The sequence below is a fragment of the Phacochoerus africanus genome, chromosome 6 (assembly GCF_016906955.1).
Source record: "Phacochoerus africanus isolate WHEZ1 chromosome 6, ROS_Pafr_v1, whole genome shotgun sequence".
In the NCBI taxonomy this organism is placed as follows: domain Eukaryota; kingdom Metazoa; phylum Chordata; class Mammalia; order Artiodactyla; family Suidae; genus Phacochoerus; species Phacochoerus africanus.
In genome coordinates, this window is record NC_062549.1 from 25,743,564 (window position 1) to 25,767,490 (window position 23,927).

The 23,927-nt window shown below is 34.7% G+C and overlaps 1 protein-coding gene across 2 annotated transcripts in view; it reads left to right on the forward strand.

Moving 5' to 3' along the window:
* CSMD3 (CUB and Sushi multiple domains 3) overlaps positions 1–23,927 on the forward strand; it is a 1,203,192-nt gene that overhangs the window by 1,141,702 nt on the left and 37,563 nt on the right. For both annotated transcript variants that reach the window (XM_047783389.1, XM_047783390.1), the window contains 4 exons: positions 11,126–11,305; positions 13,450–13,623; positions 20,823–20,996; positions 22,684–22,757. In XM_047783389.1, the coding sequence (XP_047639345.1) occupies positions 11,126–11,305; positions 13,450–13,623; positions 20,823–20,996; positions 22,684–22,757 (602 nt within the window). The remainder of the gene's footprint in view (positions 1–11,125; positions 11,306–13,449; positions 13,624–20,822; positions 20,997–22,683; positions 22,758–23,927) is intronic.

The window sequence follows — 23,927 nt, forward strand, 5'->3', positions numbered from 1 at the left end:
GATGCGGCTCGGATCCCGCATTGCTGTGGCTCTGGCATAGGCCAGTGGCTACAGCTCCAATTTGACCCCTAGCCTGGGAACCTCCATATGCCGCGGGAGCGGCCCAAGAAATAGAAAAAAGACCAAAAAAAAAAAATTAAAAATACAAAGAATGCAATTTTGCCAATTTAGCACATATTAATAGCTGATATGTTTTTTTAAAAAGCAGACTGATTATTTCTGGGTTCTTGCTCTATTGTAGGAAGTCCTGGTAGCTGAATTTTCCCTTTTGAGATGTTAGAAAAAGTATGTCATTTTAGAGATTCAGCATCATAATGAAGTTACCTAATTGATGGATTTTTAAAAATATATTTAAATGTCCTGTGTATAAATGGATGCCTGTATATGGAAAAAATATAATTTATTTAACCAACAATAATCTATCCATTTTAAAAGCACAGTTGCTGTAGTTCCAGTTATGGTTCAGCAGGTTAATAACCCGACACTGTCCCTGAGGATGCAGGTTCAAACCCTGGTCTAAGTCAGTGGGTTAAGTATCTGTCATTGCTGTAAGCTGTAGCATAGATTACAGATGTGGCTCAGATCAGGCATTGCCGTGGCATAGGCCAGCAGCTGCAGCTCCAATTCGACCCCTAGACCAGAACTTCCATATGTTGCAGTTGTGGATGTAAAAAGAAAAATATTAAAAAATAAAATAGTCATGGTTGCTTATTTTCTTTAATAAGAACTACAATGACATCATGTAAATCATGACATTTTTTAGAAAGAGCTATTTTAAGATATGTTCAGATATTTTAGGAATCATGAGAAGTCACTGAAGCCTCTGTGGTGAAACAGGCTCTCAGGAGACTAATGCAAGTGCCTTGTGTATTGCAATTTGGACATATTATTCTTTTGCTGTGGGGCCATTTTGTGAATATCAAAGTAAATGGTCTTAAGTAAAATTTATAAATAAAGACCATGTTGCCTCCGGGGCCCCAAAAGGTATTGAGCTTCTTTTAATATTGTGGTGCCAAGAAGGTCAGCAGTTCTTAACAGAGTCAGTGTTAGAGCAGCCCTTGGCTGACCTAGTAATTCCCAGAAATTGACTAAGAACACAGGCATTGTACTATGTGTGAGCCAATGATCCAGCCTCTCCTTTTTTCCTGAATGAATGGGCTGAAATGAATCTGCTCAGAGGAGGATGCTATTGAAGTAATACCATGTCATATTTGTGATACTGGAGAAAGCTGGTTATAGTTAACATCTTGCCTGCAAACATTGTGTGTGTTGACAGGATTGTTGAGATACCCCATGTGTGTTGTGCTTCTTCAAAAGTGAGGGCAGACTACGGCTGGAAGGTTGTGGAAGTAATAGAACACATCAGCCAAATCTTTAACAGAAAAATATTTTCCAGTTGTTGATTTGAGTCAGTTACAAGTAATATTCCTGACCCTGTGTTAGCACCAGATACTGTTATATCTAAACTTTTGGGTAGTTCTTTGTTCCACCCTGGGCAGTTTTCTCATGGCTGAATCAGTAACCTGCCGAATCAGTAACCTGTTGCCCTCTAGGTCTCCAGAGATCGCTTTCTGTGAGTGTCCTCTCTTGACCTCTCACAGCCTGTCTACTTTGTTCTTTCCTGTCTGATCTATCTTTTCAACTCACAGAGTCTGCTGGGCTGTGCACATGGAACTCTTCTCCATGCCACAGCCTGGAAATTCTCTTTAGGCAGTAAGACGAGGCAATCATAGGACCCACCTCATTTGTTTCCTGTCACTAAGAATCACTGTACTTCATTGTCTGCCTGATGACACCTGTTTTTTTTTTTTTTTTTTGGTGGAGGGGGGTGGTGGTGTTTCAAATGGAGAATAAATTCTTCTCTATTTCTCAATCTTAAAGGAAAAAAGTCCTCCTACCTTGAAATGTCTCATTTTTGTAATAAGAAACAATCTAACAGTTAAGAAATATGCTTTCCTGTTTCCATACTACACCACCTAATCTGAGCCTTTAAAACTCTTCCTCAATGCATTTTAAGTATTAGCTCAAATGACATGTTTGACAAAAGCCTCCTCAGGATACTTCATTCTCATATCCCTTTTGCTTAAAATTGTTATCTTTATAATGTATAAGTATTTTATGGCAATTCCTTATGCTACTAATCTGTAAATTTTATAGGACAGTAGTAACCAGGGCTGTTTGTCTCATTGACCCTCTAGAATGGAGCACAGCACCTGATCCTGACTGAGTATAAATTTGTTGACTGACTCAAATATCTCTCTGAATTTTATTTTTGCTATTAGAATATATGACTTTCCAATCCATTCCATTTTCAAATACTTGCAGAAGGGGTTTGTATTTTATAGACAACATAACACATAGTTTCTGGCATATAGTATGTTTTTAATATAGAATTATGAGAAAGATTGAAATAATGAATATATTTAGAGTAAAGGAAATCTGCCAACATATTTTTTCACAGTGACAGTTTCACTTATTCATGGATAAATACATAAATCTTTTATTAAAGATGTTTTCCAATTTTAGTGAAATGAAGATAAACATATCCTAAGTCTTGAGATTGAAAATTCCATCAATTGTTTTACTGAATTGTCTTTATTTTTCCTTAGGAGTTTTTAATCAAGTTAAAAAATACTCAGTTCAAGACAGACTGGTAGCAAATAACGTATCAAAAATATTAAAGAAAGGCTCTTTTTTATGTCAATTCTTCAAGGAGAAATATTAGTTGAATAAAATATTTTCAAGCATTAGCTTTTAAATGCTGAAGCTAAAAGCAGAATTTTAACAGTTGACTTATTTCATAGGCAAAAAAGTGCTAACACCTCATTAGCAACCCAAACCAAAAGCAAAAATGGAATGCAATGAGAAGTTTCAGTGGAGATTAAAACAGATCAAACTTCTATAATTAAAGAATCTAGCGTACTGAAAGTTTTTATATGTGGTCATCAGTTAATTGGAACCAACATTTTTGAGTCCTTCTCATTAATTTTCAGTGGAAGTTAATTTAAGCATATGCGTATAGAATCATATAATTTTGGAGCAGGAAGAAATTGTGTCCTATACTCACATGCATAGGTCAGACAAACTGAGGCACCAAATTATTTAACTGACTTACTGACTACCAACAGAGCTCGCTATTAAACAGTTGTTTCTATCATATAAATGGATGAAATTTCCCATTCAATGAATTTATTTATTTCTTACACATACCAGAAATGTTAAATTCAAATAAAACATATTTTAATAAATTTAGATTTTATATAATTGCCTTTTGTAGGCACTATTTTTCTAGTGTTTACATTCAAGGACCTAAATTTGAATTAATTAAGTTAGGTATGAAAAAGTACTTAACTAAATTTCCAAACCAAATTTTTTATTTCAATTTGAAAAACCCACATAAACAAAATAAAACTTTTTTTTTTCATTCAAAGTATTACTGTTTCTATTCATAAAGGAGAATATTTGCCACTGCCCATTTACCATTTGTTAGGATTGGTGTTAAGTGCTTTACTTACCTTCTCTCACATTTCTTGTAACAAATTTATAAAGTATATACTGTTATCTTTTCAATCTCATATTTGAAGAAATGGTAACTTACAGAGAAAAATATAACTTTCTTTCCCGCTGTAACATAGCCAATAAATGTAGGATCTAAGATTTAAACCCAGACCAAGTCTGTTTGAATCAGAAGGTAATGTTCTCAGGTACACTTCATTTTCTCCATTTGTATTTTTCTTCCTTTTAATTTTCTTGCTTTATTTCCTATTTTCTCTAAATGATAAAATATGTTTGATGTGATATAAATATATGGCATTTCTTTAAGGCCTATGGAAATGTCTTGCTGGTTTATAACTTATTCTTCTCTTGCTTTTCCAGTTTCTCTGCATTTCCAATTTGATTTCTGCAAAGTTATATCAGTTTTTAATGAGCTGACCCCTTGTAAAATATGGTTTTGCTCAACAATATGTTTCCACTTAAAACTGAAATTTTCTCTTATCAATAAGTTTTTATCTCAAGATGAGTGTTCAGACATTAGTACAAATAATGTCAATAATATATTTTCAAATCTTGCAAGAGATTAAATATTTTGCTATGATGAGTTGAAAGTAATAAATAAGAGTACTCTTAAATCACCTATGTAATAATTGAAGAGGGGGATCTGCTAGATTTAGGACAATATCAATTGAAAGAGAAAATCGGGAGTTCCCGTTGTGGCACAGCAGAAACAAATCTGACTAGCATCCATGAGGATGCAGTTTTGATCCCTGGCCTTGCTCATTGGCTAAGGATCCAGCATGGCCATGAGCTCTGATATAGGTGACAGATGCGAGGTGGATCTGACGTTGCTGTAGCTGTGGTTTAGGCCAGCAGCTACAGCTCTGACTAGATGCTTAGTCTGGGAACTTCCATATGCTGCTGGTGTGGCCCTAAAAAAAAAAAAAAACAAGATTGATCATATACATGTTTAAATATAGGATGTTTGACTAGGAAAGAATAGAAATAAGCCCTTGAAAATTAGTAAAGGCCTTGAGACATCATTGAATAAATCATCCATTTATAGCAGTTAGAGGAGAGTAAAAATTAAATCTGTTTGGGTTTTTTCTACTTTTTGAAATAAAAGTTTGATCACTTTATGTGTCCCCCCACATACATCTGGTTTTTACTATGTTATTTCATTTTTTTATTTATAATAGTAATATATATTTATCTCAAATGCAGTTTCAATGAAAGAGAGAACCATGGGTGTAAGAGAATTGGATGACTTATAGATTCAGTTAATTTAAAAAAAAATTTGCAAAGAATCTATTGGCATGTACTGAGAAGAAATAGTTCAGTAAGTGCCGGAGGCCAGCTCCAACAACCAGGTCCGGCAGCCAGGGTGTATGCATCCCGATAGGAGATGGACAGTGTTGGCGAAAGAACGGAGACAGCCTCTTTGTCCCTTCTTTCAGAGCGCTGGATTGCTCAAACTTTATTGGCATAAGTGGTTAATTATATAGACAGTTTTTCACTACAGATTACATCATAGTGTTAAAAGTACATTGGTTAACTGTTAGGCTTTGTTTTTTGATCACGTGGTACAGTAGCAATAAGTCATGTTTTAAAATCTTCAGTTTAACTAAATTTAGTGAGTACAATTCAAGGACAAACAGGTACAGCATATCGTGTGGGAAAGAGGAGACCCAGTACAAACCATCTCATGGCCAGCCAATTCCCATAAGCTGAAGAAGTTACTGACACAAAAAATTTTGTCTTCAGACTAGTGTCTATCTTCAAAGTGTCCTTGGCAGGGAAACAGTATGAGAAAATACAAATCAACTTAGCCAGTTGCCATAAAAGTTTCTAAAATCAAGGACAAAACTCACAGCTGGGTTTCTTTTGATCAAGAATAATATATGTCTAACTTCTATGGACTTCATTAAAATCCTAACTCTAAAGTCTACTGTTTAACTGGTTAGTAGATAAACACTATGTTTTTAATTAAGTCGGATTTCAATAGGGGAAAGTCCTACAGGATGAAATTCTTATTATATTATTATTGTAATTTTGTTAAGTCACAAATCACCACAGGAAAATAAGAATGGGAAATAAGAATAATAAGCAAATAATCAGGAAAGACTGAGGAAAACTGTATAACAAATAAAACAACAGGAAAGACTAGGTCACCTGAGAAACAATCCATGTTCTCCAGCACAAACATGGAAATTGTTTTCCCAGGAAAGCCCCAATTCTTCCCCATAAACATCAAAATGAGAGCTGTATAACCTGAGGCCTGCCCTCAGCTTGTACCGTTCAGGCAGGCTTTTATCCTGTCCAGGGGCCCACCTTCGGCATGTACCATTCAGATGAGCTCCCTTCCTTGGTTAGGAATCTGCCTTCAGGTTTTTCTGCCATCAGGCAAGGTCCTTTTTTCTGATTAGGAGCCTGCCCTCGGTTTTGCACTGTTCAGGCAAGCTCCCTTCCTTGGCTCCTTGTATCTTCTTGGCTCCCCGCAAGTAAGGTCACTCTCTGTTCTCTAATATTTTAGGGCAGTGAAATATTTTGGCATTTCAAGCATTTTTGCCCTTTGAGAATTTCCCCCCAGGATGATTTGCAAATGTGACTTTTATTTGCTTGATTGCCCAGCAGCAAAACACACACACACAAACACATGCACTCCATTTCTTGTTCTTTAAAAACCTCTGTCCAATCACACGTATAGATGTATCAGCTGTGATTTGCTTTGTCCATTGTCATGATTTTAGGAAATGTTTTTGGAACAAACAATTTAATAATGCTAACATCCCTACTTTCCCCTTCACATCTAGCCTTATTATAGATATTGGTAAAAGATAATGTTTACCACATAAATTCTAATTGCTAATATTCATCAACTTCAGGTTACAGATGAGTTTAGAAATTACACATTTAATTAATCTTAGACTAAGAGTATGGCTCAAAAGCAGGAACTCCTCCCTCTTTTCTACACCTGTCTTTCTGCATCTCTGGACAGTTCCTCATCAAAACCACTGACAGTGCTAGAGTGTGAAGTTACCCCAAAATAACTAGTTTTCTCATGGGGGAGTAAGAAAATATCTTGAGATCAAGATCATGCATCCAAATATCATGAACACTTTGGCAGAGGAGTTATAAATGTTAAGGAACATCCACGGAACTAAACCAGTCTGGAAGGAAAAGATATTTGCCACAATACCAGGAAGGTTGTAACAGTGCCCTGATTTTTTTAAAATTTGGTGATTTTTTTTTGTATTGTTCAGACTGAGAGAGACAAATCTAAAATCTAAGAACAAGTAAATACTCATTAAAAACACATTTTTAAAATACAAAACTGCTTCCATATTAATTGTATGTAATCTTTACTTTTCACAAGGTGTAATAGGCAGAGCCAACTTTGGTACTCCGAGTACATAGATTTTGGGAAGAAGATACAATCTGTGCCAGGAGAGGGCTTGTCAAGTAAGGAGTAGCTGTCAGGTCTAAAAAATAAATCTATTTTATTTATGTCTTGGATCATTTTTTTAACCTCCTAGCACTTCTGCTTCAAAAATGATGTGTCCTTTATCTGGCAAGTTTTGCCATTTGGGCCATGGACAACATACTTAATCATAGCCACTGATAAATGAAACTAAGGCTTTTTGTTCCAGATAACCAGCACAGAAATGTTCCTTACCCAATCTTGTGTACCAATCTGAGAATTCTCACAGATTTCTTTTTTGTGCAGGATAGATCAGGGAGATAGGCTAGTCTCACATAAGAGAAAGCTGGGGGCTATCCCAGAGTGAAACTGGGGTAAGAGGAGCTATAATGATATCTAAGTCTTCTCAAGGAGAGAGAGTTATCCTTCAGTTCAGTGGTTCTCAAACATAGGTGATTTTGCTCCCCAGAGGATGCATGGCAATCTCTGGAGGTATATTTGTCTATCACAGCACAGGCGAGTGGAGTGTGCTACTGGTATCTAACAGGTAGAGATCAATGTTAAACATCCCCCATGCATAAAGCAGCCAAGAATTAATTGGTCCCAAATGTCAGTAGTGCCAGGGTTAAAGTTAAGAAAACTTAGATATAAAAAGGGAACTAACTTTTGCACTGGGAGATTGCATAGAATCAAAAGTGATACCAGGAAAATGGTTTAACCACCTTTCTGGAACTTCATTCTGCTACAGTGGAACTCTGTTTGGGCTTGAAACCCAGCAAAGCATGTGTGTACTAATGCTGAAGCAAGAGTGTCCATTTCTGCATTGTGTCCAATAGGAAAACAGTAGAATAAATCAAATATCAGTCACGGAGGTTTGGTTACATGAATCATATTGCATGTATATCCATATAGGGGAATATCATATCATTAAAAACAAGCTACATGGATCAATTTGTATTAATATGTAAAAATGTTCATTAGATATTGAGTAAAAAATGAATTCTGTTATAGAAGTGTGGGTAATTTTATTTCAAAATGTCTATTTGTAATGCTCATTTAAGAAGTGAAAAGAGAAAGTAGTTTTGAATTGGCACAGATTTGACTAGAATTATCACAATTGCATCTCATATTTAGTATAGATATTATATATTTTACTTTTATAATAAATTATGCCAACTGGGCATCAATCACATGATAGAGGCTAATGATAAAAGCACCCACAAAACCAAATTCTCATTTTTCAAATAACATGTTTTGGAGAATGTGTGCTATTTAATCATTCCTTAATTATTCACTCATTTATTCTTTAAAAAAATTTGCTTAAATCTCTTATGATGAGTCATACACTAGACTAGGCTCAGAGAATACAGTAGTATAGAAAGAGAAAAAAAACTGTCTTCATGGAGTTTATTGGGATGTGTGTGTCTCTGTGTGTGTGTGCACACGCACATGTGCTTGCACACTTGTGCTATGTGCATAGGGATTCCGGTGACCTTAGAAAAGATTTTCTTGCATTAAACCCTGTTAGCGTATAACCCCACCTGTTGTTATGCACTTAGAATTATAGGGTAAAGCTGTAAAGAGCTACTACTCAGGTTTTGCCTAGACAAACCAAAAGCCTCTATTTTGTTGCTGAAAACAAGCTAGGGGTGAATGAATTGACTCGTGCAGCAACAGGTGCTATTTACAAAGATTGTTACTATTGAAATGCTCTTTTACTGGCCTTTGCTTCATTAGGAAGCCTCCAAACAAATCCTTCTGAAGTCATCATCAGGCATTTCATTCATGATACTGCCAAGACATGCAGAACTTTTCCTCGGTGCCTCCCTCAATTAAACCCTCTGTCCTCGCTTTCCATGGCTGCATCTCATCTCAGGTGCCTCGTAAATGGATTAACTGTTCTTTGTGGCCAGAATTCTAATTCAATCTGTAAAATGCTGCCCCGAAAAACAACAAAAATTTGTAGATTCTCTCTTTAATTTTCCTTATTCTTAATTTTAGTCTAGATTAAAAATATAAAAATTACAAAGAAATAAATTGAAGGCTTAAACTCATTTTTATATGATTACAAATTTTAAAAATGCAAAAAGAAATGACATGTTGGTAAATAAGTGGGATTTTATTTCCTATCCAACTCAGTTGTATAATTTAAAAAATATTTTCCTCATCAATAATTAAAAGAACAAAAATCATGCTATATACAGAACTCTTATTAGGAGTCAGATGGAAACAATCGAAGGGTGTTATTTCAGCAAACTCTTGAGCACTGTGAGGATTAGCAGGTGGAGTATTGTGAATATCGTTCTTTTATTTAAATGCTTTTATTCATAGCCTTCAAGTTTATGCTCAAGAGATTATAATAATATATCAGAAATCTTGACTTTCATAGTTTTAATGGTAAATTAATAAAAATGTAATTTCATTGCCGTTAAGGACTTCCATGTGTTACTCTGTTTTTAATCTTTAACCCTCACTTCCCCAATACTGGGAACTATTAATTAAAAATAAAAATGAGACAATATAACCTAGATTCATCTGTTAAAATTATGTATCTTTTTATTAAAAAAAAGATTCCAAGGCAAAAAAAGAAAAAGTTGGGTATGCCATGTTTTTTCCTCCAGAAAAGGAAAAGTATAACCTTCTGTGTTTTCCTTTTTCTCTTAGCTGCCAGAAAGCATTTAGCCAATCATACTTAAGTCAAATTCCTTAAAACAACAAGTGCTTTTGTGCTTACATATGACCTTTTTTATGCTTTGTTCTTACGTGCTATGTTTAGACTTAATTCTGTTCTCTATGCTGTCTTCAGTCTTTTTGGAAAGTTTTTGTGTGACATCAACAATGAGAATAGTATATAATAGAATTTGGGCCTGGTTTATGTACCAATGCAATTGATAGAAACTTGTGCTCAAGGGCTCCTGTGATTGGGGTTTAATGCTTTGTGATTTCTGTCTCAAAATTCTCAGTGATTTAATCTTTGAATTTTCATTTTGTAACTAAAGCCCACTGGGACAATGAGCATGTGCTAAGGGTTTTGAGGCTCTGCTCATGTGCAACCTGTCTCCCTACTGCTCTACAATTTTAAAATGGGTTATAGGCCTTTAGCTCACCACCACCTGGTGCGCCTGGCCCTGCCTGGCCTTCCCTGTTCCAACCTTCCTCCAAATCACTGATGCCTCTGCTCAGCTGGTTCATCCTGTCATCAGCAGAGGGAGGATCACATCTCAACCCCTTTGTGGGGACCTGGGTGCAAGCATGGATCGGGCTGGTTGGAGTTTTGTATTTTCATGGAGTCTTGAGGCAGAGCAGGGCAGCAGTTAACCCTATCCTAGACTGGCAATAATAACAAAGCATATTTGGCAAGCACTTGACAGTGACCTCTTACCCCCATGCCAGGAAGCAAGCATATTACAGAGTGGAAGCTGAAATTTTGGGGAGATTGTTCTTTCACTTGGGCTGGCAATAAGATGGTAGAAGTGGGAAATTGATTTCTCTGTGCCTAGCTGTGGCATTTTAATTTTTCACTAGACTGGGCCCACAATGTATGTATTACACCTTGTTGTTGGTAAATTCACATTTTATAGCTTATTCAGTCTTTCATCTATTCAATAAAATTATTATTTTTTCACCTAGAATTGTTTTAATTAAAAGGTATTATAATATCCACTTGAGTGACACTCTGCAAAAAATATACTCTTACTCCAGCAAGTCTGATAGAGATTTCAGTAGCCATATATAGGGATATAAATTTCAAATATTATGTTAAAAATATTTTTTTGGCCACATCCACAGCATGCAAGAGTTTGGCCCAGGGATCAAACCCATTGCCAGAGCAGTGACTCAAGCCACTGCAGTGATAACACCAAATCCTTAACCCACTGAGCCACTGGGGAACTCCACATGTTAGAAATCTTGATCCTATAGGATGGCTTCTCACATCAGAGATGCCTACAACATAATAGAATGTTAACCTAGCCTTTTCAGTGTCTAAATGACAGTTTCTGAACCATATGGAGAGAATCTGTAATAACTAACTAATCATAAGCAGGAGTTGCCAGTATGTGGTTTCACTATGCTTATGTTTTATCATTAAAAATGAACATAGTAACTAATTTTCCCTACTTATGTATTAAGTATGCCGTATGCTTATTATTCCTCTCCATTAAATACATGCCACATTAACCATCTGCTCTTCTAATCCAATATTGATAGTAATCAGTTGTGGAGACCCAGGTATACCAGCCAATGGACTGAGATATGGAGATGATTATGTGGTTGGACAAAATGTTTCTTATATGTGCCAGCCAGGCTATACAATGGAATTGAATGGTTCCAGAATCAGGACTTGTACTACGAATGGCACATGGAGTGGAGTAATGCCAACTTGCAGAGGTATGACGAGTTCTTCAATATTTATAAGTGACAAACACTGCATATTTCCTTTATTAATATGCAGACTTAAAACAACCCTAAATAGCATTTTTTTTGGTATTATTTTGCTTCATTTTCTTAGTACAACAAAATGAGTGCTGCAGTTTTTATTTTTAAACCATGTAGATAATGACATATAGGATTTTAAAATATTTTAACAAAAAGTTATATTTTATTGTAACTATAATTAACAAAAATATCAGTTCTATGATATGCAATGACAATCATTTATATTGATTGATGAATATTTAAAATGAATTATAACCTTAATGCATTAGGACTTTAATTTGATCCACTTGGGTCAAGGATGGGGAGAAAGTTTTTCAAGGATGGGAGGAAATCTTTCTGTAATTTTAAAACAATCAGCCTTAATTGTAGAACTGTACTTTTTTTTTTTTTTTTAAAGAAGGACCTGTTTCTTTAAAGAATGTAATCTAGAAGTAATCTTTTAGTCAATATAGGTATAGGTTTATACTTTATGCTATTTTTTTTTCCATTGGAAATACTTTGTTTTTCTTTTTTACAACTTTTGGATTATTTGTGGAATACTGTAGATTCAATGTCAGTCAATTTATATTGTTTGTTTGTTGTTTTTAGCTTTTTTTTTTTTGTCTTTTTGCTATTTCTTGGGCCGCTCCCGTGGCATATGGAGGTTCCCAGGCTAGGGGTCAAATCGGAGCTGTAGCCACTGGCCTACACCAGAGCCACAGCAACGCAGGATCCGAGCCGCGTCTGCGACCTACACCACAGCTCACGGCAACGCCGGACCCTTAACCCACTGAGCAAGGGCAGGGATCGAACCCGCAACCTCATGGTTCCTAGTCGGATTCGTTAACCACTGCACCACGACGGGAACTCCCAATTTATATTGTTTTATAATCATATTGATGTTTAGTCACCAAGTATTCTCATTCAGGAGCCTCTCTAAATGCCTGCAAATTGCCAGTTTAATATTTCCCTGATATATTGGAGTTCCCGTTGTGGCTCAGTGGTTAACGAATCCTACTAGGAACCATGAGTTTGCATGTTCGATCCCTGGCCTTGCTCAGTGGGTTAAGGATTTGGCATTGCCGTGAGCTGTGGTGTAGATCACAGGCGAGGCTCGGATCCTTTGTTGCTGTGGCTCTGGCTTAGGCTGGCGGCTATAGCTCCAGTTAGATGCCTAGCCTGGGAACCTCCATATGCCATGGGTACGGCCCTCGAAAAGGCAAAAAGACAAAAAAAAAATTTCCTTGATAATTATTCCAATTATCAAGAATAATTCTAATATCTTTATCTTATTGATTACACAGTTTCCTAATCAGATCACTGTTAAGTATACAGTTAGTATTCGAAGCTATATGAACAGACACTTTGTGTTTTAGAAATTATATTTCATTTATTATTAATTTATACTGATAATAACGATGTTATACAACTCCAAAAAGTTATTTTTTATGTTGCTAATTATCAAAATAAAAACATTTGTCATTTTTAGATTTTGTAATTGGTACTCTTCCTTTCATCCCTGTCACCTCATCCAACCCATCTTTCTTTGAGAACAACTTAAAACAATTTTTAAAATGAATTTTTAAAAATTGTATAATTCATTTAAATAAATTTTAGCATATGAATCTAAGTGATTAGTAGGACCAATTTGGATTTGAATAAGATATATGATCTGTGTTTTCAAAAATATCACAGAATTAATTCCAAATTCCTTGCAACAATGCTAATACTGTATATAACCAAACTACCCAGCTCCTCAGTCTATTTAAAGGTCATTAGAAAATAATTTTATATAAAACCAATAATTTTTCAGTTGTAGTATACTGCATAGAAGGTCACCCTCTATTTTCCTTCCCTTCGATGTCAGACAGCTTGTTATTTTGTAAGAGAATCTCTGACAACCAGTAGCCATTATGTTGCCAAGAAGTAGCTGCATCCTAGAGGGATTAATTCCAGGGATGTTTTAGGAATACGACCAGGAGAATAAAACTTGTCACACCACATTGTCCTCCAAAAGGTTAAATTAGCACATTTGCTTATTCTAGTGATATTTATTTTTTAAAAAACACCCAGGGTTTTTCAACAGCTGTGTCTAATCACTTTTAATGTAATTACAGCTGTTACCTGCCCAACTCCTCCCCAGATTTCTAATGGAAGGTTGGAAGGAACAAATTTCGACTGGGGCTTTAGCATTAGCTACATCTGTTCTCCAGGCTATGAACTATCCTTTCCTGCTGTTTTGACCTGTGTAGGAAATGGTACCTGGAGTGGGGAAGTACCACAGTGCTTACGTAAGTATAATTTTCACACTTAAAATTTATATTTCCCCATTTTTCACTTATAGAGCTACTTTACTGAGATTACAGATGTTACATATTTTTTTTCAAATTTTGCTAGAATATGAAATTGTTAAACTCATTCCCATGCATTTTTAATATTCAATTAAAAATCAGCATTTACCAATGTAACTATTTTTTTATGCAATCCAATTATAATGTTCCTTTTGCTCTGAATCTAAATTTTAGGTGAAACTGCTTTGTTTGCAAAACACTATACATTTTACTTGTTTTTTGGGACGATGTCCTCTACTCAAGTTTATATTCCTTGCAGATAGATACTTTTGGTTTTGTTCACTACTATATCTCTGGTATTGATAACAAACTTAGAATGCTATAGTAATTAAGATAGTATAGTATTAATACAGGGAAAGAAAGCAAACCAATGTTAGAATATAAAGAGCACAGAACCATTTATTGATATTTGATGTAGGACAAATCAGTGGGGAAAGGATGGACATTTCAATTAATGCAACAAGGCAATTAGTTTACACACATTTACACAAAAACATAATCTTTATCTCACAGCAAATAACAAATCAATGTCAAATTTGTTAGGGATTTACATCTAAAAGTTTTAAACATTTAAAGGCTTCTAAATGACCTGGGAATAAAAGAGAATTTCTTAAAATAAGATGCAAAAGCTCCAGCCATAACTGAAAAAGTTGAAAAAATAAGCTACATTATAAATTTCACATTTCTCATTATCAAAAGGCCAATCACAAATAGGGTAATATAGTCAATATGCATGAAAAATAGCTATAATATATAGAATATATAAATGTTTCCTAAAACAAAAAAGACAAAACGCTAAAGTGGGCAAAAGACATGTATAGTTGTCTCTTAATCAAAGGACTGAAAAAAATGATAGTTTCCTGTTGTTGAGGATGTGTAGCAGTGTAACCTATTTTATGCGCATGATAGATATGTAAATTGACATGATCATTTACAAATCTTGTTGCTGTTATATTATACCTTTAAGATGTGCAGAGTCTATGACCTAGAAATCGTATTTCTAGGTATATGTCCTACATGAATTTTTTGTACATGCACAAAAGGAGATGTGTACAAGAATATTAATATCAGTATTGTTTTTAGTGGTGAAATTAAACAATTCAGTGCTTAAGTGTGTGTATGAATATAGCCAAATTATCAAGAGTTAGAAATGTAGAGTTCAGGCTTAGATAAATTCTGTCATCCAAGGCTGGAGAAAAGGGCTGTTTTTATCTGAGAGTGAACTCATAACGAGTTTGAACAGTATTGGAAAATTTTAAGTTGACGTTGAGTTTATATGTAGTCATTTTATAACAGGGCATCCATCTATTTATGTATATATATCCTTTTGAATGAATCACATATTTTAGTATAAAATACATGTTTAATATATATATTTAGAATTATGATTATAACTGAAGAATTATTATGAATTCTTTGGCACAGTTTATTTGAAGAGCTTCCTATGAAGTAATTACAAATTCTGGGCATGTATAACACCATACTGCTGGCCCATCTGATCATATCACATTCACTACAGAGAGAGGTATTACTAACCACTAGTACTGAGTGTAAAGATAAAACTGATTTACTTCTGCAGTTGTGATCTGTTGGACTGCAATTTATGCACTATCTGAAGAAGCACTTTCTAGATAACATGATTTATTAGAATAAATATGTTCCAATGCCTCAAGGTTGATGTCGCACAAATTGGCCCTTAAAATTCTGATTCAATCTAAGGATCAATCAGGACCAATGTTTTTTAAATGACATTGGATATTCTACAGCTACTTCAGAATAGATAGGGACAAGAAGATAATACAAATATGAGTTTATGGTAAATTATGTTTGATATGAATGAAGAAAATCTAGTTTCTTGATATAGTATTTTATTTTGGGTTCTATTAAAAAGCAAATAATAAAAATACTATTGACATTTAAATTGTATTTTTTATATTTTTATTTTTATTTTTTCATTATAGCTGGTTTATAGTGTTCTGTCAATTTTCTACTGTACAGCATGGTGACCCAGTTACACATATGTGTATATCTTCATCAGAAGTCATTAGACATATTTCCCAGTGCTATAAGCAGGATATCATTGCTAATCCATTCCAAAGGCAATAGTTTGTATCTATTAACCCCAAGCTCTCCAACTACCCCACTCCCTCCCCTTCCACCTTGGCAACCACAAGTCTATTCTCCAAGTCCATGATTTTCTTTTCTGTGGAAAGGTTCATTTGTGCATTATATTAGATTCCAGATATAAGTGATATGATATGGTATTTGTCTTTCTCTTTCTGATTTACTTCACTCAGTATGAGAGTCTCTAGTTCCCTCCATGTTGCTGCAAATAGCATTATTTTGTTCTTTTTTATGGCTGAGTAAAATTCCATTGTGTATATATTCCACATCTTCCTAATCCAATCATCTGTCCATGGGCATTTGGGTTGTTTCCATGTTTTGGCTATTGTGAATAGACCTGCAGTGAACATGCGTGTGCATGTGTCTTTTTCAAAGAAAGTTTTATCCTGATGTATGCCCAAGAGTGGGATTGCTGGGTCATATGGTAGTTCTGTGTATAGTTTTCTAACATACCTCCATACTGATATCCACAGTGGTTGTACCAGCTTACATTCCCATCAGCAGTGCAGGAGGGTTCCCTTTCCTCCACACCCCCTCCAGCATATGTTCTTTGTGGACTTATTAATGATGGCCATTCTGACTGGTGTGAGGCAGTATCTCGTGGTAGTTTTGATTTGCATTTCTCTAATAATCAGGGATGTTGAGCATTTTTTCATGTGCTTGTTGGCCATCTGTATATCTTCCTTGGAAAAGTGTCCATTCAGGTCCTTTGCCCATTTTTCAATTGGGTTGTTGGCTTTTTTGCTGTTGAGTTGTAGAAGCTGTTTGTATATTCTAGAGATTAAGCCTTGTCAGTTGCATCATTTGAAACTATTTTCTCCCATTCTTTAAGTTGTCTTTTTGGTTTCCTTTACTGTGCAAAAGCTTGTCAGTTTGATTAGGTCCTATGGGTTTATTTTTGCTTTTATTTGTGTTGCTTTGGGAGACTGACCTGAGAAAATATTTTGAGGTTGATGTCAGAGAATGTTTTGCCTATGGTCTCCTCCAGGAGTTAGATGGTGTCTTGTCTTATATTTAAGTCTTTAAGTTATTTTGAGTTTATTTTTGTGGATGGTGTGAGGGTGTGTTCTAGTTTCATTGATATGCATGCAGCTGTCCAGGTTTCCCAGCAATGCTTGCTGAAAAGACTGTCTTTTTCCCATTGTATGTTCTTGCCTCCTTTGCCAAAGGTTAATTGACCATAGGTGTCAGGGTTTATTTCTGAGTTCTCTATTCTGTCCCATTGGTCTATATGTCTATTTTGATACCAGTACCACACTATCTTGCTCACTGTGGCTTTGTAATATTGCCTGAAGTCTGGGAGAGTTATGCCTCCTGCTTGGTTTTTGTTCCTCAGAACAACAACATATAAAAAAGATCATACACCACTACCAGGTGGGATTCATCCCAGGTTCACAAGAATGATTCAACATATGCAAATCAATCAACGTCATACACCACATTAACAAAAGAAAAGTCAAAAACCACATGATCATCTCAATAGATGCAGAGAAAGCATTTGACAAAGTCCAACATCCATTCATGACAAGAACTCTTACCAAAGTGGATATACAGGGAACATACCTTAACATAATAAAAGCCATTTTTGAGAAAGCCACAGCAAATATAATACTCAATGGGGAAAACCTGAAACCTTCCCACTAAAATCAAGAACAAGACAAGGATGGCCACTCTCACCACTGTTATTCAATGTATTATTGGAAGTCCTAGCTACAGCAATCAGACAAACAAAAGAAATAAAAGGCATCCAAATAGGAAGAGAAGAGGTAAAACTGTCACTGTATGTAGATGACATGGTACTATATACAGAAAACCCTAAGGACTCAACCCCAAAACTACTTGAACTGATCAATAACTTCAGCAAAGTAGCAGGATGTAAGATTAACATTCAGAAATCAATCACATTTCTGTATATTAACAATGAAATATTAGAAAAGGAATACAAAAATAAAATACCTTTTAAAATTGTACCTGAAAAAAATCAAATACCTTAGAATATACCTGACCAAGGAGGTGAAAGACTTGTATGCTGATAACTGTAAAACATTAATCAAGGAAATCAAAGATGATACAAAGAAATGGAAAGATATCCCATGCTCATGGACCAGAAAAATTAATGTTGTATAAATGGCCATACTACCCAAAGCAATCAACAGATTCAATGCAAACCCCATCAAATTACCCATGTCATTTGGGTACTAGAACTAGAAAAAACAATCCAAAAATTTATATGGACCCACAAAAGACCCAGTATTGACATTTAAATTGTAATAAACATCCAAATATAATAAGGCTAACTCTGTTACAAGTGCTTTACATACATTATTTTTACTACACATAACAGGACTCTTGGGTAACTATGGTTTGTTATGACATTTTAATAGATAATGACACTTGGGCTCAGAGAGAGAGGACAAATTGTAAGGACACTGGATAACTCTGCCATCATTTAGGGCTTGATTATGTGCCCTAAGGTCATATTACTAGTAAATGGTAGAGTATAAGTTCCAATTCAGAGAAGGTAGACATAAGAGATAATTCTGTTATCTCTTGAATAGGCAAATTCATCCACTTTAGATAGTTAATAAATAGGAACATCTTTTCAGCTTAAGTTTGTTCACATTATAGCTTTTTATCTTAAAGTTTAAATCAGTGTGAACTGAAGCCTTTTTAGCATCATTTATTTATTAATTTTAAAGTATATTTGATTTACACTGTGCCAATTTCTGCTGTACAGCAAAGTAACCTAGGAGTACACATATATACATTCTTTTTCTCTTATCTTCCATCATGTTCTATGCAGAGATTGGATATAGTTCCCTGTGGTATGCAATAGGCTCTCATTGATAATCCATTCTAAATGTAACATGGAAACAACCTAAATATCCATGACAGATGAATGGATTACCATTGTGAACTGAAGCCTTTTAACCCTGTATCTTAAGCCTCTAAACCTAACACCAAGAGGTTGTCTGGTTTATTACATGAAAATCTTACAGTAGAATACAGACAGAATGATGGGAAGTTTGAGGATTTATGTAGTTGCATCTCTCCTTTCTTTTCTTACTGAATAAGATAAGATTCTGAGATGAATGACTTAGGAAAAAAATGTAACAGAAATACTTCAGAAGTAGATTTGGAAATAACTTAGTGATAGAAATGATTGGTAAACTGAAATGCCCATTGAGAATGTTCACTGGGGAAATATTCAGAATTGAAAATGTGCTAAAAGAGTTCCCATGTGGCTCAGCAGGTCCAGGTTTGTCACTGCTGTGGCTCTGGTAACAGCTGTGGTGACAGTTTAGTTCCTGGCCTGGAAATTTCTGCATGCCACAAGCATGGCCAAAAAAAAAAAAAGTGCTAAAGATACAAAGACTAATAAAACAAGGACTCTGGACTTTAGGGTTTATGTTATATTGGTAGAAGTGGTTGGATGCCAAATTTCACTAAGCTTTATAATATCTAAGAAATGGTGAAAATTAAAAAAAAAACAATAACTAATGTTTATTTTACATGTGTTACTTTACTCTGAACATTTCTCCAGTTGGTTTTAATATTTACTTTATGATTACCTTTTCATTTTAACTGTTTTAAAAGAAAGAAAATAGCTTCTATAAAGAGGTTTAAAAAAATCTTATGAAGGTCTTTCTTTGAACATTTAGCTTTAGACTGAGGTACTCTATAATTAGGATATTCATTTATTATAGGGAGCATTTCTTTTTTATTCTGTTATGTGGCCTTCTTTTTCTCTCAAAACTACCTTGGTTGAGATGATGCATTTTACAGTCACTCAACCATCTTAAGGTTGCCTTTATACTTAAAAATACTTGGTTATTTGTTTGCTTTCAGGCACTGAATCTGCAAATTTAAAAACTGAGTATAGTTTAACACAGATAAAATGGCCGATTATATGTTACATATTTTTTACTAAAATTAAAAAAAAAATGCAAACATCTGTTCTAGTATACTTTGCCTTAGTTATCTACCAGACTTAAAACCATCTGATCTTATCCCCTGCTACACTTCTGTGTGCTTACTCTACTCCAACGTAACTGGCCATTTTCCTCCTTCAACACGTTAGATTTGACCCAGCACAAGGAGTGGCAATGCTCTTTCTCTACTGGAATGCTGTCTCTTGGGAGCTCAGCATGGCTAAATGCTTTTTTCCCTCCAAATCCTTTCCAGTGATAGATTCCCTTGCCGCCTTATTCAGATCCACTGCCATTCCTCCCATCTATCACATCCACACAGACACAGTCTTGATCTTCTCTCACAGTATTTTTCCCCATAGAAATTACCTTCCCACATGCTACATTTTTTTTACTTATTAATTATATTTGTTAGTTTGCTTTCCTCACGAAAACATAAACTCCATAAGCGCAGGAAACCTAGTTTGTTTACTAATAGGTCCAAGCCCCTAAAATTACCTAGAATAATGGCTGCTTTTTAATACTTAAAAATATTTGTTTAATGGAATCATCTAATCAATTTGTTTAGGACTTTTATCAAGTTGCTCTCTTCAGTAGTTTTAGAATATGGAGATTCCTTGGTTTTGTGTGGATTTAGATTCTGATGGCCTTCTTCTCTCTTCAGAAAACACTCAAAAATCTTCTACCATAAACCGTAGATCATTATGGGTTATTTCCAATAGAGCTATCTGAATCACATGCCTTTTCAAGAACACACTCCAACTTTGTTGCCTATGTATACAAATATGCGGTTTGATTCTAGTCAATATAAAACAGAGCAAAACAAAACAAAAAACCACAACCGTTAAGGTGATCTACTTGGCGGAAAATATTTGACTCAGACTAATTTTTTTAAAAAATATTATGCTGGGTTGAATAGTCAAGGTTTATTCATATAGACAAAAGCTAATTTTTTTTTCATTGGGGTAGATTAACATGGGTAGCATGTACATTAATGCAGTATTCCAGTTATTTTCACTATTTTTCTAAATCATTTAGTCTGATGAATGTAAATCGTTGTATAATTATCTTTCTTTGCACTTCCAGCAAAGTTTTGTGGTGACCCTGGCATACCCGCCCAAGGGAAAAGAGAAGGCAAAAGCTTTATATACCAATCAGAGGTTTCATTCAGCTGCAACTCTCCTTTCATATTAGTGGGATCGAGCACTAGAATATGTCAAGCAGATGGCACTTGGAGTGGTTCATCACCTCACTGCATAGGTAATATTAAGCAGAGATTGATAATATTCAGTACTTTTGAGGTGAATGGGTAGTAGTGACATATAATGATTTTCTTTATCCTATAAAATATAGTCAGCTAAATGTGGAAAAAAATGTAAAATATAAAAGAATTTAGCAGGCACTAAAAACAATATTGTTAAACGTATTATTTTTAGTACTTAAAAATTTCAGAAGAAACACTTGAAATAGTTTTCCTATTTATCAATGAAATGAAAAAGAAAAATAACTTCTAGATTAATAGCATGAATAGTAGTATTTATGTAGATCTTTATAGTTAATAAAACATATTCAAATGAAATTAAACTTGATTCAAAAATATAAAAAAGGTACATTGATTTCAAAGTGGCTCTAAGTACATATCTATAATCCTAAAATTTGTTTGATTATTATCTTTTTTAAATTGAAGTATAGTGGATGTTCAATATTATGTAAGTAATAGGTGCACAGAAGAGTATTTCACAATTTTTAAAGGTTATACTTCATTTATAGTTATTATAAAATGTTGGCCATATTTCCCATGTTGTAAAATATATCCTTATATCTTATTTTATACATAAACTATATACATAATAGTTTGTACCTCTTAATCCCCTACCCCTATTTATCCCCCCACATTTCCTCTTCTGGTGGCAACCACTGGTTTGTTCTCTATATCTGTGTTTCTGCTTCTTTTTTTTAATTCTCTAGTTGTGTTTTTATAGATTCTACATGTAAGTTATACTGTATTTGTCTTTTTCTGTCTAACATTTCACTTAGCATAATACCTTCCAAGTCCATCTATGTTGCTGTACATGTCAAAGTTTCATTCTTTTTTATGTCTGAGTAATATTCTTTTGTTTATATATACGTTCATCTTCTTTATCCATTCACCTCTTGATTGACACTTAGGTTTTTTCCATATCTTGGCAATTGTAAATGATCCAGCTATGAAAATTGGGGTGCATGTATCTTTTCAAATTAGTGTTTTAGTTTTTTTTAGATATGTACCCAGAAATGGAATTGCTGGGTCATATGATAATTCCATTTTTAGTTTTTTGAGAAACCTTCATACTGTTTTCCACAGTGGCTATACCAATTTACATTCCCACCAACCATGTATGAGGGTTCACTTTTCTCCTAAAATTAAATTCCATGTTGAGTAAATTAACCAAATAACCTGTCATACAAGCAGCCAACTAAGAGAAAACCCTACCATTTTTATGCCTGAATCCCCTACAGGTGTCTGAAAAATCCAAAGAACTAAGTCATGTTTCTGGGAAAAAAATTTACTTCTTGAAGGAACTATTACCTTGCTTGTGACTATAACTGAGCAAAGTCCTTGAACAAATACTTTATGCATGTGTTCCACTCTCATATCCTTCATTTTCCCTTAACTTTATTCATAGAATTAACTGTATGTCAAGTGATTTTATATTAGAAGGGTTCAAGGCTCAAGAATTGCATAATTCATGTAAAACTTCAGTGTACCTAGATTTCTTGCTTTAAGATTAGCAGGCTTCTGTCTATGGAGAGATCTATTAGATTATATTCTTTATTGTTATCTAGGGCCCTTTAATTAAATCCAGGATATCTTAAAATTAATTATAATTATTTTATGTGGGAGAGATATACAATTAAATACAATTTTAACTTTTAAAGGAATATTACATTTTAATCTTTATTTTAGAACCCACTCGTACCTCATGTGACAACCCAGGAGTGCCACGACATGGATCTCAGAACAATACATTTGGATTCCAAGTGAGTACAATTTTTAATCATTTGTTTCCAGTTTTACTGAGATATTATTGACATATATCACTGTATAAGTTTAAAATGTACAGCACAATGGTTTCATATATATGTATACACACACACACATACACACACACACACACATATATATATACACATACACACACATACACCCTGTTCTGGCAACCACAGATCTGATATCTTTTTATATAAATTGGATTTTTGTTGGTTTTTTAAATTATTTCTTAATAGTTACTTCCCTAATACAATTTATATTTTTACTACATACAGTATGGTGACCTAGTTATACATACATGTACACATTCTATTTTTGTACATTAACATGCTCCATCATAAGTGGCTAGACATAGTTCCCAGTGCTAAACATCAGGATATCATTGATAATCCATTCCAAAGGCAATAGTTTGTATCTATTAACCCCAAGCTCCCCAACCACCCCACTCCCTCCTCCTCCACCTTGGCAACCACAAGTCTATTCTCCAAGTCCATGATTTTCTTTTCTGTGGAAAGGTTCATTTGTGCCTTATATTAGATTCCAGTTATAAGTGATATCATGTGGCATTTGTCTTTCTCTTTCTGATTTACTTCACTCAGTATGAGAGTCTCTAGTTCCATCCATGTTGCTGCAAATAGCATTATTTTGTTCTTTTTTATGGCTGAGTAGTATTCCATTGTATATATATTCCACATCTTCCTAATCCAATCATCTGTCCATGGGCATTTGGGTGGTTTCCATGTCTTGGCTATTGTGAATAGTGCTGCAATGAGCATGTGGGTGCATGTGCTTTTGCAAGGAAAGTTTTGTCCGGATATATATCCAAGAGTGGGATTACTGGGTGACATGGTAGTTCTATGTATAGATTTCTAAGGTATCTCCATACTGATCTCCATAGTGATTATACCAACTTACATTCCCACCAACAGTGCAGGAGGGTTCCCTTTCCTCCACACCCCCTCCAGCATATGTTCTTTGTGGACTTATTAATGATGGCCATTCTGACTGGTGTGAGGCAGTATCTCGTGGTAGTTTTGATTTGCATTTCTCTAATAATCAGGGATGTTGAGCATTTTTTCATGTGCTTGTTGGCCATCTGTATATCTTCCTTGGAAAAGTGTCCATTCAGGTCCTTTGCCCATTTTTCAATTGGGTTGTTG